General features: G+C 36.8%; 1 protein-coding gene across 1 annotated transcript in view; it reads right to left on the reverse strand.

Moving 5' to 3' along the window:
* LOC107600379 (citrate lyase subunit beta-like protein, mitochondrial) overlaps positions 1-6,601 on the reverse strand; it is a 73,467-nt gene extending 66,866 nt beyond the window's left edge. The window contains exon 1 of the mRNA XM_016292253.1: positions 6,535-6,601. Within this exon, the coding sequence (XP_016147739.1) occupies positions 6,535-6,578 (44 nt within the window). The 5' untranslated portion in view covers positions 6,579-6,601. The remainder of the gene's footprint in view (positions 1-6,534) is intronic.
* Between the last annotated feature and the right edge of the window lie 9,131 nt (positions 6,602-15,732).

Raw genomic sequence — 15,732 nt, forward strand, 5'->3', positions numbered from 1 at the left:
TATAAAAAAAAAAAAAAAAAAAATATATATATATATATATATATATATATATATATATTTTTTTAAATTGATATTCTGACAGAATAGCTTTTCCTTGAATCTGACAACAGTTGTGTTACTTTCATATGATGAAACAGTGTTAAATAGAGATGATTCCCTGAGGGGAAAAAAAGATAAATTTACAGGCAGGAGCTTTGTTCTCCACAAAACACAAATCCAGAGACATTTAATAGTTACTATAAAATCAACATTGAATCACTTATTCAAATCCATAAACATATTCCCATAGCAACATGAGCCAAATGCTCAATTTGGGATTGCAACAGTTCATCCAACACAGTGGGAAAAGAGCCTTAAACCAATATGACAATTACAAAAGCATTTATAGAAACTACAACTGGTGTTTTAAAAGTCCAAAGCACTTTGAAATGCTGTGAGAGTATACGGCTTGCCCGGATTGTAAATAAGCTACAGACACTATTCTAATATCTGAGCCATATAAGACTGGTCAAGCAGGCGATATTCAGGATCTCCAGCGCCACCTATCTTCCAAACATCATTGAATGAAGCGCTTGAACCTCCTGCTGCGTAGCCTGAACCACGATGTGCTCATTTCCAAAGCTAATGAGAAACGGTGGAAGGTTGGCTGGCTTGGTGGAGCCTCACAGACACCGAGAGAAGGAGCCCAGCCCAACCTCAGGGCTCCTATCTCCCCATTTCCATGTGCTGCACCATGGGAAATCTGCTCCTATTATTATTTCTCCTCTTATTGCTTATGTTCTATTAATATTTCATTCAGTCATTAAAAAGGGATGGATATGATTTCATTGCACGGTTCATCGCCGGAGACTAATTTCACTGTAAGTGCTGTTTGCTCTGGCCTTTAAATTAGAACTTATCCGTGTTTCTACATAAAATTAGCAGTCTCTAGTGATTTAGGAGGTGGAGAGACAGTAGATTTAGGGAGTTTTGCATATGTCAGTCACATGCACTTATTCAAATATAAGAAATATGCATTTGACTACAGTTTATAACTCTCAAAATGATAAGCAATATTAAATTAGAATTATAAAATAAATCACTGTGTAGCACACCTATTTTTATTCACCCCAAAGTATAATAAATATAATTTACTATTACTTTTTATAATGCATTTGTTTTATATATATATGTGTGTATATGTGTGTGTGTGTGTGTTGTATATTATTATTACTATTCAGATATCCTTATTTTATCATTTTATTAAATTAAATATATATTTATTAAATATAACTGTATTGCTATATACTATAATGTAATTATTTCATTATTATTATTTATATTATTGCTTTGTTGCGATTTAATTGCTATATAATGTCTAAAAAATTATTATAATATATAATAATTTAATAATATTTATGTACAATAATAATTTATTTTTAATCCAACAATAAATATATACTGAGAAACATAAACAAGTAAAGAATACAACTGTATTCTTGTCAATAAAATGGCAACTTGAAACTTCTCATTGACTTGCAGGCCCTGCACTGCCTACCTGAAGTGTGACCAAAGGGCAATAATCAAACGTTGCAAACACTGACACCATGGGGACTGAGAGAGAACTGCCGTCACAAACCTGAGCATCTAAATCACTATAAAAATTTCATCAGCTGCCTGCTGTAAACTCAGCACTAAAGTTAATAATTATGATGTATAAGACAGAAAATGCGTGTTGATTACGGTTGATCTTGGCACAGCGTGGCCTTCCCAGCAGAGGCTGGCCAATCCAGGTGTCTCTCCAGAGCTCTGCCTGGAGTATGATGAACTAAGCGTGGCAGACACTGTGGCAGCAGATCATGCAAGCCAACGCACACACCTCACAATGCAGCCAGTTCACCTGATGCAAGCAGTGACTAAACCGAATTGGTCCATTCTGTTTAGTCACGCACACAACAAAGTGTGTTTATCAAAAACAGCTGCCCAATGTAACACCTTATTGTTTCGTTGTAAATATTAGACTATTCTTGGAGATGTGTAACATTAGCAGTTTTAAAAAAGAAAAAAATACAGCAAAATGTTTGTACATTCAGAAATGAAGGTACAAACTCCATCATTGAGGTGGTGCCTTTTAAAAGGCAATATAATATGTATAACTTCGGTATTCATATTATGTACACTAATAAAATGTACATTAAGGTACTAATATGCACCCTTTAGGAGTAAATAAATACAAAAATGTACTTTAAAAAAAACGAGGTGACAGCTTTTGTACCTAAGTGTATTAACTGTGAGAAAAAGCATGAATATTATTATTAAACTTGTATCTAAAAGTCAAAGCCCATTTAAATTTTAGCTAACTGGCTCCACAGTATATCATAATAATTTTGTGCCACTCTCACATTCAAACTCGTGTGAATCAAAGGCAAAGTTTCAACATCCCATGGCTGTTATGTCTGAAAACAGTCAATATTCCCAAAACTATTCATTCAATCCGAGCACAAGCTCGATCGGTAAACCACATGAGTCCATGGGTCTGGCTCTAGAACAAGATTCTATTGTTGCATTGTTCACACATTCCTGAAAGGCCATGTTTATACAGATGCAAGTCCACGGCCTATCTGAGGAGCCGCTCTCTGGCCGAGACCCTCCGTTGATCAAAGCTTTTAATGCAAGAGCAGAGGCACTTGTTTGGGTCGGTGGGGACTCGGAGCACAAATCTCCATCTGTTGGCCGTATGGACCTTCTCAGTTACCTCCGGGACAAGAACGCTTCGAACAGCCATTTCTCTAACATTCAGTTTACTCAGCTGGCTCCCAATCCTGTTACCTCCCCTTTGTTTTTCCCCCAGAACATGTGTTAAGTTAATGCTCTGTAACAAATTTCAAAGGCCCAATTTAGGGGGGGGTCAACAACAGGTAATAGACCGATATATTGACGTACTGATCTGAAATGTGAGAGCAAGATGGACAAAAAAACGATATCTGTTTTTTTGGTTACGTGAAGAGCAAAGACATATAAACACAACCTCAAACACTTTATGAGGGAGCGCCATTGAATCCAGCTTACTTATTTCACACTAAAACAACCTCAGGCTTGCTTTGATCACACTGGGTCAGCCGGTTAACTCAGGGGGGTCAACAACAGGTAATAGACCGATATATTGACATACTGATCTGAAATGTGAGAGAAAAACCAGAGACATACGCAAAACCAATATCTCTTTTTTTTTTGGTTATGTGAAGAGCAAAGACATATAAACACAACCTCACGTACTTTATGAGGGAGTGCCATTGAATCCAGCTTACTTGTTTCACAATAAAACAACCTCAGGCTTGCTTTGATCACACTGGGTCAGCCGGTTAACTCACATTTCGGTTACTCAGTTCAGGCCATATTCTGTAAGATGGTTGGTTACAGTGAGGCTCGGGTTTTGTTTCGTAATTGGATTAAGGCCACACACCTCTGCTCCTGTTACCGGCACCAATCAATGTGGAAATGAGTTGTCAACACATCACTATTTACTCAGCACTCATTTATTTTTCTATGGGATGCCAAAGGCTACACCTACACTAAAAGGCACCAGATGAGGGGGGGTCGGCGGCTTTGAACATTTAAAATGATCTGTCCTGTTGACTTTGTTTGAAAATGTCACAGTCCTTCCACACACACACAAGGAATATTAGAACAGGAAACAACAACAACCCTAATTCATCCCTTTCATGCACTGCCAATGCGGTTGATATAAAATTTAAACATGGGCCGAAGACATATATTTGATCCAGTAGTTTAAAAGCAAATAATATGAACAATTAACTTGATGGCGATGGGCACAGTGGGATATTTAGGGGCAAGCATTTAGCATTTAAAAAAAGGTTCATCGTTACAAATAGGGTGGACAAATATAAGCAAAAACTCATCAGGATTGGATCCCAAAGAGAAGTTCATTAAAAAATGGTTTTTAAATGAATGCATCTAGAACTCTACCTTTGATTTATTCCAACAAAAGCCTCTAAAATTGCTTTCCATTGCTTCCAGGTATCCAAGGGCGTTTGCACAGTTGCTCTTAATTGAAAAAGTTATAGTAGCACATTACACTTCATGGTTTTATAAGCAGTACTATAAAGCCTTGGCAGGCCTCGAAAGGGGAAGCTGCCCATTAACTTATAGGGTCCAGGCCCAGGAAGTGTAATTGACAAGCTCTAGGCTACTTTCATCACTTGTCGTGTTCATAGCATCAATCCATGTTTCCTCTGGGATGCTGTTACATCTTTGACATGAGGGTGTTTGTGAGATATCCCAGTCTGCTTCCAAGCTAGTGGCTCTCGACTCTCCATAAAACACGTGCACGCACGCACACACACACACACACACACACACACACACACACACACTCCACTCATGGGCCTCGGAATTGGGTCCAGCCCGTGCAGTTAGCCATGTGTTCAAATTTCCTTCCAAGCCAACTCAGTTTGCTTTGTGGCTTTTGTGGAAGGAGGGAAAAAAAGAAACACTCACATCAGCTCACAGTTATAAAACAAATGGAAAGCTGATTATAATCCAGGTTCTCTATACATGCGCCTGGGCAAACTAATTTAAAAGCCAATGTGTGAGAAGCGCATTCCTTTAGAGAAGCTGAACAAATGGATTTGTCTTCAAGGGATAACAAACATGAACTGCTGGTTTAATTAACAGAGTTAAACACATCCTCCTGGATGACCTCAGGCACTGAAACTGTCATTGGACGCACTGCATATTCACATGCTAACTGCAAATATGACAAACCCTGGCATGACAGTCACAGTTCACACTGTACATTAGCTGGCCCATCAGTACAGCGCCTCTGGAAATTCATCTGCTATGAATTACAGCCACCTGGCACCATGTCCTGATGACCAATGCCCAATATGGACAGATTACTGGGACCTTAAAACCATGCCTTCTTTGTAATTGACATTTAAACTGTTTGAAGTCCCTCATTAAAGTCTCTCAAGAGGAATTAGACACAGATGTACCATGTAGAAGTACAGTACTATTTTGCTTTAGTGATTATGACTGGTTGTTTGAAATACCTCTGGAAATGTCAAGCTTATTGTACATTTTTGAATTCTTAAGCATACAAAATTTTATGTCATTTAATAGCCATTCATTCATGTCTGAAGGACATAGATGTTTAAAATGGAAAAACGTAGCACACACACAATAAAAAAAAAATTTAAGCATGGTCTTAAGCATATCATGAACCAAACCATTTATTTATTTAATTTTCAGAGATTAGTCTAGTCAAAATTGGGACTTAAATAAAAATCAATAAATGCATTAATCTACAATAATTCTAAAATAATAATAAAAAATACATGCTGCCCACTCTTAGTAAACTTTAGAATTAAGCACAGAAAATTCCAAGAATTCTGAAAATAGGAATAGATATAAATGAATTTAAAAATCATAGATTAATTTAGTATTATATTAAGAAATCATTTTGACCAAGGTTGCATTTATTTGATCAAAATACAGTAAAACAGTGATATTGTGAAATATTATAACAAAATGTGTTTGAATATATTTTTGTAATTTATTCTTGTAATTTATTATTTAGGTCATTTATTCCTGTGATGGCTAAGCTGAATTTTTCAGCAGCTATTACTCCAGTCTTCAGTGTCACATGATCCTTCAGAAATCATTCTAATATGCTGATTTGGTGCTCAATAAACATTTCTTATTATCATCAATAATGAAAACAGTTCTGCTTTTTAATATTTATGTGGAAACCATGATACATTTTTTCCCCCAGGATTCTTTGATGAACAGAAAAAAAAGACATTTATTTAAAATAGAAATATTTCGTAACATGTTAAAATGTCTTTAACTTTGACTCAATTTCTTTTTTATCTTTACCTCAATTTCATGCATCCTTGACTCCAAACTAAGTAAAGGCTGCATGTACCATTTATTATTATTATTATTATCCTCTTGAAAGACTTTAATGAGAGGCACTATTGTTGTTATTTAGTTATTTTTTTTAAATATATATATATATATATATACACATATATATATATTTATAACAGGGCACCTTGCTTTCTCTCGCTCTCTCTTTATCAGGCACAGAATAGTTTTAGCTCAACACAATATTTCAGTTGCTTTGGATATTCCAAACATCCATTCTGCATCTGACTAGGCAACAGGACTTGGGTTTGACCAATAGTTTTGGACATCAAACTTCTGCTTTCTTATTCAATCTTTTGGCACCTCTGGTAAGACATATCAGCAAACGAGATACATGGAGGACAATAAACTGTGACTACGCAAGCGTTTTGTGACAAAACCAATTCATTTGAAATAAACAAACTGTTATTCTTATAAAAGAAAGCATCAAAACATGTCAATGTCATACTCATAAAATAAACGTTTTATCATATTCTCCCTTAATTCTCTCCGCTTACTTATATGGGACGTCCTTTTACCACGAATGCACTTTAAAAACGATCAGTGTCGTTAACACATACTGTGTAATGTAAAGAGGAGAGAAATCTCCAGTATGTTCAAACTTACAACACAGACGCTCTTCTGTCACCACATCCTATGCGCAGCGCCATGTCTTCGGCTTCCTCACATGAGATGTTCCTATTGGCTGCCAGCGTCGCTATGTGAAAAAATAATGACTTTTGATTGGTCAGAGAAAAAGATAGGCGTCCATGAAGAATCGCCCCTTTCTGATTTAAAGTCGCAGACAATTGCATATGCTCTGGACTAAAAGATAAAAACTACTTCTACAACTGATAAAAAATTCCTCAGCCTTTTATATTTTATTTTCATCTTTTAATGAGAACTACATTATCATACCTAGTATACGTTAATGTTTGGAGGCTATGTTCAGAAAATAGGTACTACCACAATACGTATAGGCTTATTATTTTTGCAGTATATAGTATTGTGCACTTTTTTGTACATAAAATACCTGTATGACCTACTACATTTACCAGAAATGTGCAGCATAATACTGGAAAACACTTTGTGGAATCGTACCCCACAATGCAATGCACTAGACCTTCCTTTAGAGTGTGGAACATGAAGTAAAATCAACCTTGGATTTGAACATACTTTTGACTAGTTATTTGAGTTACAACATTTTATTCACATAGAATTGGATTTAAATGCAAAATGACTATTTTTATTCCCATAATGACAATAGAATGAAATTCTGAATTAACTAAACAAATGAGATCACATGAAAACAATTTAGGAAACTATTGTTTGAAACATTTACAATTACATAATACATACTATTCCACTTACATTTTTTTAAATGCAGCACATAGTGTACACTGAGCTAGTAAGCCAGTACTCCATTCCATGCATGGCCTCAGTTTGGTGATGATCCTGGTTGTCATGTCTATGCCCTGACGTGCACGACACCATCACTGGAGTGCACTCCAGGAACCGGCGCACAGCAGTGGTGAATTACTACTACTACCATCAGCCAGGTCCATGCGTGGCAAACAAATGACACACAATATTTGCCATGATTAAGTCAGCAGGGGACTCTGAGGAAATGTCAGGTTTCTCTGGCTATGTGATGGTTGTGCACAGCATTGCTTGTAAGAACCAAAAATACCAAAAGAAAAAAAATACAACAACAACAACAACTATGGCACATTCATTTGCATTAGAATATGAAATAAGTGAGCAAACCATGTCACACTAGATTACTTCCTAAGTATTAAAACTATATTTGGACAACTTTGTCTATTAAAATTCTATCTAAAATCTATTTTTAATGTCAGGGAAGATATTCCTCTCATGTGAATGTACTGAACATTCAAAGCTAAAATGAGGTATTAAATAAATTGTATATCCAAGACAGAAGAGAAATGCAATCTATATTTTAATATACAATATACATCATATAACTAAAACTACACGGTCTGCAACAATAATATCACAAAATAACAGGTGTAGAATGGGAACTCACATTCAACATATTGCATATAGTTTGAAATTCCATTCATGGGTTACTTGGAAACTCCCTTTTTCTTGCTCAATGCCTTTCATCAACCTCAATTGTCATCTGTTAATCCAGTTTTGATAGCATTTGGCACACGTTCTTTGGATCACAGCAAGCTCCACGACTTCTATTCTGTTCTCCCCTAGGAACCACAGAGCCCCCGAAAGAAGCCAGAGTTCGGTTGTCCCGAAATGGCAGCCTGTGCTGTCTGATGAAAGTCGCTTAGACATACACACGGCAAATCATAATTGGACCATTTCACTCTTTATACCAATAATAACTGATACAGTACCAGCGTTATTTGATGGCAGTGCAAAGTAACGGAAAGTATAATGGCTATTGAAAGAAGCTGAATGTTATGATTTGATGTAAGAATATACATATAGCAGCTCCTTTGTTCTCTTTGGTCTACCCTGGTACAAATGCACAATGAATCAGCAGGGTTTGTGTCTTGGATGTCTGGTTCATTGAAAATCTTGAAATACTGTAGTGCCAACTCTGAAGCTGGAGATTAAAGAACAAAACATGGATGAAAAAATGTATGGATGGAAAGTCTAATTCTGGCATTTCAAGTAAGCAAATGTTTTCTGTATTTGCTTTATATTCCATATTATACTGTGAATTCTGGTCAATTAGATTTGTTTTATTAATAATATACTTGCAAACTATGATGTCTTTGAATAAACAAGAATAAGCTAATAATATACATCAAAAACAAAAATAAGAAAAAATTATTGATACATGATAAATATTGTTTTTGAATATGTCTTTTATGGAGTCTACATTGCAAATCACAAAGATTCTTTATGAGTGCCATCAATGCTCTCCCAGTGTTGGCAATGTTCACCCAGGGGTACATCCCATCACAGAAATGTCACTGGATTTGGTATGAAACCTTGACATTTAGACCTAAGATATTCATTGTGATTTTCAGCAAGTTTTTTTTATTTTAACTTTCTCAGAGACACATGTAAGTTCATGCTAAAATAATAATAATAAAATAATATTTCTGAAATGATACCTGCGTGTTAATAAATATGTGTGATATTTCACAAGTGATATCAAAACAAAATTCCATAAATGAAAATGCAATGGGTTAAACACACACACACACACACAAATCTGCCATTCATAACCACAAAAAAAGAAAGAAAAAAAATGAAGGTATTTACCTATATATATGTGTGTGTGTGTGCGTGTGTGTCATAAATTAAATAAAGATAAACATAAAATCTATTTTTTAGGGATTTAAAAAAGATGTACAAGATTAACATGAAAATGTAATTCAGTATTCATATATAACTTTTAGTAAATAATAATAAAACTGAAAGTAGTTAGAGTGGCACTAGTGGTTTCCCCACACTGCTATGTTTTTTTACAGGCAAGCAACTGAAAAATCAAAGTTTCAAAGTTATTAATCTGGGGTTTCCCTTTTTGTTTTTGAGGGTTTGGGGGTTCTTAAACTGTCAGAACACTGCTGCTCTATGCTGCGGTGAAGACCTAACTCGAGACAGCAGCAATTTGTAACATTATCACTGTTCATTTATAATGAAGAGCCCAACCCGAATGTAAAGCAGGGCAACATGTCACAAACAACCCATGTCATGGTCACAACACCTACAACCTGTAAAATCACAATGCCGAGACTATTTATTCGTTGCCTTCTCGCATTAGTAGTAATCTCAGTTTTGGGGGTGCCAGTAGAGGATGAGGTCTGTTGCTGCTGAACCACCTTCTTCCGCAACTCATATTAAGTATTACAAATGATATCATGGCAATTTGTCACGCTCCTTAGTTCAGTGATGTTTTATCGACTCATTTACTATGATACCTTGTTACGGATCCAGCTGCGAATCAGAGGCTTGTCATGGGGCTTGAGGCAGACCCCCCTCTGCGGCTACCCAATGACCTGGAAGGCAATAGGGGATGCCAGTGCCTAGAGCATGTGCTGCACTGACAGAGCAGCAGGGCTCTGTCAAAAGGCCTCCCATACAAACTTTCCAGATCACTCTGTTTTTAACAGATGAGTAAGCAGTCGCGGAGCGAGCCTTCGGATTTGTGAATCACAGGTTTCCTGTTTGGTTCTAGTGGCCCTTTTTGACACACCCTATATCGCCTGCCTCCGAGGGGGATTGTGCGCTGGTGAATCTGGGCAGAGGGGGGGGAGATTGCAAGTGGCAGGGTCACTGGTTGGGTTAAGCAACAATTCAGGATATGTGCTTTTAACAGACAAATGCCCGTGAAGGTATCTTGTGAGCTTTTCTAGCATAAAGACAATGATATTGATCTGTGCCGGAGATACTGGTCACATCTGCTCTTTTAGGGTATAATGGTAGCTTAAAAACGATGTATTCATATTTTTAGGTTTATGCATACAAATAAATATCAGCTATTGCACCAAATCTATCCAGGCATACTGTTTGAACTTCGGTGATTTGAGCATCACTGACAATGTCACAAAACATTAGTTCCTAGAGGCCCAAAGTAAATGGAGTAAAGACTTTGAGCGAGATTGCGGTCGTTGACCCAGTAGCTGCTTGCAGTCAGGTTTGGTGGACCTGGTCTGCACATTAACAAAATCACAGGAAATGCTTTCAAGATCGCCCAACCCCCCGTCCACCTTGAAAACAACTTTCTCACCTCATTTAACTAAATTAATGAGCAGGTTCAGGCCCATTTCAATCAGACAGAAAATAAAAGAGCCAATGAGAAAAATAGTCAGTTCTGCACCTGCCGTGTTTGAAGTGAACAAGCATGTGCTGCATTTGTAATGTTCATTCATATTGCATATTTTAAGATATCATTAATTGTCTTGCCACTATTTATTTCTCTTGACCTCCCCTTTAGATAAACTCACTTTTTCTCATGTGTCGTCTCTCTCTTTTTTTTCTCTGTTCCTCTGGTGACCTTCCACTCTCATCAAATAGACAAGGACAATATGTTTGCTTATGCCATGGTCATGTGATCTATGAATTGATATGAGTTCATCCATTATTCATACTCAGTTTTGCATAAGCATTTCCCTATCATGCCTGTCACTTACATAGTCAACATTATGAAAGCGGCTCGTCACCGGCATGGCCTCACAGTGATCACAACTAGCTAGTTAGTACAGACATGACTTGCACAGGGGACATGCACCAAATGCCACTCCACTGACCCGTGAACTATAAAAACAAGCAAACAGCGACAGCAAGACATGCGGTGGCAGTATCTGATTATTAATATATTATTGGGGCAAGGAAACATGCCCCACTGCCAAGCCATGGGTAAGCGTGAATACATTGGCCCTCAAGAACACACCAGTGATGAGGGGAAAGGTGAAAACAGGGTTTACTCCACTCACCGGACACATAAAAGCAGGTCATGTGACAAATTGGGTCTAATTATTGTAGGCATCATTTAGGGCTTATTCTGCTCCATATGTATTAGTTGAATTGACGCAACATATTATCTGCAGCTCAAAAGTGGTGATTATTTAGCTGAAACTTTAGTACAAAACGGTATGTAGTCAATGTAAAACAAACAAACAAGTGTAACAGTAAACAGTGGCAGAGAGATACATATAAAAATTATATTATAAATATATATTTTTAATGCATTTATTTTAATGCATTTATTAAAAAATTTTTAAATTACCTTTTTTTCATTATAGCTTTTATTCAGTAAAGGCTATAAAGATGTGGACATTTAAAGAGAAAATGCTAACCAAAGTAAATACTTACTTAATGTTAGCTTGGCAGCCATGTACGAAAGAAAAGTTGGAAAGGCCAAATTAGTTAAGAAGTATGAGCATGTATTGAGACATATTAAGGACAGATCGTTGTACAAGCTTTGTATGATGGTTGTGTTCAAATGCAGTTTATTTCATGCATTCATGCAGTTTTAAGTGCTTTACAAAAGTAAACCAAATGCTACAATATAATAATACAATTAAATAAGTGTATATTAAATAAATGACTGAAGTTTTGTTATTGCCTCACCTAGAGGATAAACCACTTTACACCACTGAGTTCAGCTGGCCTACATGTTACTGAAGCTTTTCTTTTTCCTCAAGCCAAACAAAGACCAATTCACACTATACCAACGTATTTTCATTGTGTCCATCCATCAGCTAATAAAATAACATAATTAACACTTTCAAGTGCTTAAGGTACCAAATTTGCTTGAGCCCCTCAATACACCCTTAGCACTGACTAGCTGGTCTATAAAGCTCTTTATGTTCGCACCTTTTTGATATAAATATCCTCCCACCCTGGGCATAGGAAAGCTGTCAGTAGAACATTTGTTTTCAATTTTTCACCACTGAGGGCTGTTCAGGAGGCAGAAGTTTGACAAGGCGTTAAAAATGTACACCAACACTTACTATTTGCCCTTCAGAAAATTTTAGCAGCTTAGCAGATGGGGATTAATCTGGCACCATTTATTTTCTTCCCATATTCTCTCATTCCAATCAATGCTACTGAGTGTCCACATACTGCAAGAAGGTGAGCACTAGAGTCCACTGACAAAAAGAGGCTTGGAATAGAATAGTAGTGTACTGCTAACTTCACAGTGCACTTATATAATGGCTACATTTTTAAGAGGCAGAAGTCAAAAAGCAGATTTTGGCTGGTATTATATTAAAAGTTAATTTGTTACATTGAAAATGAAGGTCAAGCTGAGCACTCTATTGTAAAATACAGCGTTTCTGTACACTGCAAACTGCACATTTTGGCATTCTCATGCATGCATAAAATTTGAATTCTGCACACAGTACAAACTTTCATATTGCAGAAATAATATGAGTATGGTATGGTATGCTATTCCAAAAACAGAAACAGGAACATTTTACAAAAATGTCACAATTTTACAAAAATGAACACTGTTTATTTTAACTGAGATACTGGGGTAGTCTCATTCCAGTATCAGCATATAGAAAAATTTTACATTTCAAAGTCTGTTTATAATATAAAACACAACACCATGTGGTTAAACCTCAGAAGATGTTACTTGAAAGGGCTTTAGTCAAGAGAAATGACAATGAAGCTGTTGCTATTTTTCTCAAGTCCACACTGAAAACAAAAAATTATGCAACAAAACCACAGCCAATAAAAACTAATTTGATGTTTAATATGGGCCTGTCCCAATAGCCACACTTGCAGTCTTGGACACTTGAGAGCGTATGCAAGACTATCCCAGGTTGGAAAAAACCCCAAAGCTCAGTGCCCTAAATTTAGACTAAATTCATACTATCTCTAATACTGCTTTGGATTGGTATTTGAGGTTAAAATTATCCCACCATTAATCATGTACCCCGAAATTGTGAGAATTTAAGGAAAACTTTCAAGTGTACATTAAATTAATAATAAATTACATGTAATTTGGTAGTAAAGCGTAAATTGTTGCACATTTTATTTACTGCAGAAAAAAGTATGTGTATTTTGTAAAATGTTTGCAAAGTCTTTTTATCACTTGAGTAAAGCTCTGAAAAGTACTGCAAATCAAAATGTATAAATAAAGCTTGCATTTTAACAACACTAGGTTGTAAGTGTGTCCCATCAAAAGTTCTTTGCACACTTGAGGTCCTCATGCCCACTTGAACACTTGGGCCAAACACATGGAATAAGTCATGTAAGCAGGCAAGTGGACAAGTGAAAAGGCCACAAGTGTGGGTATTGGGACAAGCCCTATAAAGGTATTTGGAGCAAAAGTTTGAACCAATGAGATTCTACAATGGGCAGAGCCAACTGACTTGGTACCTCATGGGAAATTAGGACAAAAACACAGATTTATACAAGAGCTTTTTATTGGTTGCCACTTTATGGCTTCACATCTGATATATATATATAAGCCTATACTTTGTTTTATTGAATTCATACAGAGCTTCCACACACATAAGGTACAACAAAAGTATTTGCATTCTTTTTCGACCACATAAGTAACTGAAACACTTTAATTGAATCGTAAAGGCCCACAAAGCCTAACAGGGATTACACATTACTCTTGAGACAGGGAGAATTATATAAACCACCCTATGAATAGATCAACACACATCTGTTACCTCAGTGTCTGCGTCTCCATAAATGAGACTCGCTATGGCTCAGGGCGAGCCCGTTGGAGGCTAAGCAATCTAGACGCTAGAGATGGCGCAACAAGACCGTGTTGAAAGCGCCCTGGCACACGTGGAATTCTGCGTGTCAGGTGGAGAAGTGGATTGAAATAGATATCAACAGCTCAGTCCAGAGAGTACAACCCATGCCCGCTGTTGACCTGATACCAGCAAGGATACCACAAAGAGTGGCCGAGTGACCGGGCGAGGCTCGAGTCGTCCAGTTGTCACCCCCCTGATGCTGATTCGGTTTAATGAGTGGCGTGCTGTCACCACACATCTTTCCACTGCTTATGCTTGTACAATCTGGCAGCTGCAGAACCTGCTGGAGTCCACGGAACTCCTCTCTTCACTATTAAATAACCTCAGAGTACATTACGTGCGTTTCACAAAAAATAAACACACAAACCTTAAGAGGCCCAATCACATCTGTTCAGAGTAGCTAATGTTGACCTAGTGTGCCCTGTACATACATGAGGGCGAGAAATGCTGACTCAGATTTAGTTTAGTTGAAAATATTTAATGGCTTTTTTTTTTTTGCCCACAATCAGTGTAGAATAAAATTGTGGTGGCCGAACACAGCACCAAAATTGTTTATTGTAAATTGTTAAGTAAATAAAAATGCCCACTGAAATGTATTAATGCTACCATTAACTGCAAAAACCAACATTATTAACATAACTTAGAACGTATATGAAAAATCAGACTCTATTTAATTTCTTTTACCTTAATTGTGTTTTGTTCATTGAGTGCATGTGAAGCAAGTTGAAAGTTTACTTGGATAATTGAATACACAGCCTTCATTTTTTAGCTAAATAAATACATATTAAACATTTGGGAAGTATTTTTTCCTATATTCATTTTGCTGTCCTAGCCATTCACAAATTCATGGTTGCATTTAATGGTGAGCATTTAGCATTATTGTCCATGACTGTCAGAACAGACCTATGACCCATTTTTGGATCACGACCAACCAGTTGAGAAACCACTGGAATTGATCAATCCAGGATTATACAATTGAATACAGTTCTCTTTACAGGAAAGCAAAACCAGTAATTGCTGGTATGATTAAAGATACAATTTATTTAAAACACAGATCCCCCTTGAGATTAAGTGTTTGTTTTTGTCTGTGACCAACCTTTAGGCCAGAGGACAAGTTTTCATAGTAGAGATTCATGATGAAAAGTGTGTTTATGTGGTTTAGAAGACGTCTTTACGCACCAGCCTCCACCCTGCATTCCTGCTGACCATCCTCCTGGAAAATGGCATAAGGTTTACAAAACATAATTGTGGCTGTGGCAGCAATTACTGTTAATATATGTCAAATGGCTAAAGCAGAGGCTTAGAAGCAGACTGATCACTCCGATAACGCCAACTGTCACTCCGTTAGCCACAGCACAGTCAGACTGGAATAATTAGTCCACTCTCTGTGAATAAAACAATATGAAAACAGCCAAATTGACATCCAAAATATGGGCTTTGCCTCACATGACCTAATGTGCCCAAATAGGCTATACCATACAGGCCAAGTACAGAGGCAATATCCTCAAACACAGAACTGCATCAATATTGATTCCCCATATATTCATTTTATATTCATTAAATGAAAATCAAATCGGATACTGCTAGTAATCATAAACTACTCAGAGGCTTT

This window comes from Sinocyclocheilus grahami, unplaced genomic scaffold (genome assembly GCF_001515645.1).
Source record: "Sinocyclocheilus grahami isolate Dianchi unplaced genomic scaffold, SAMN03320097.WGS_v1.1 scaffold283.1, whole genome shotgun sequence".
Taxonomy (NCBI): Eukaryota; Metazoa; Chordata; class Actinopteri; order Cypriniformes; family Cyprinidae; genus Sinocyclocheilus; species Sinocyclocheilus grahami.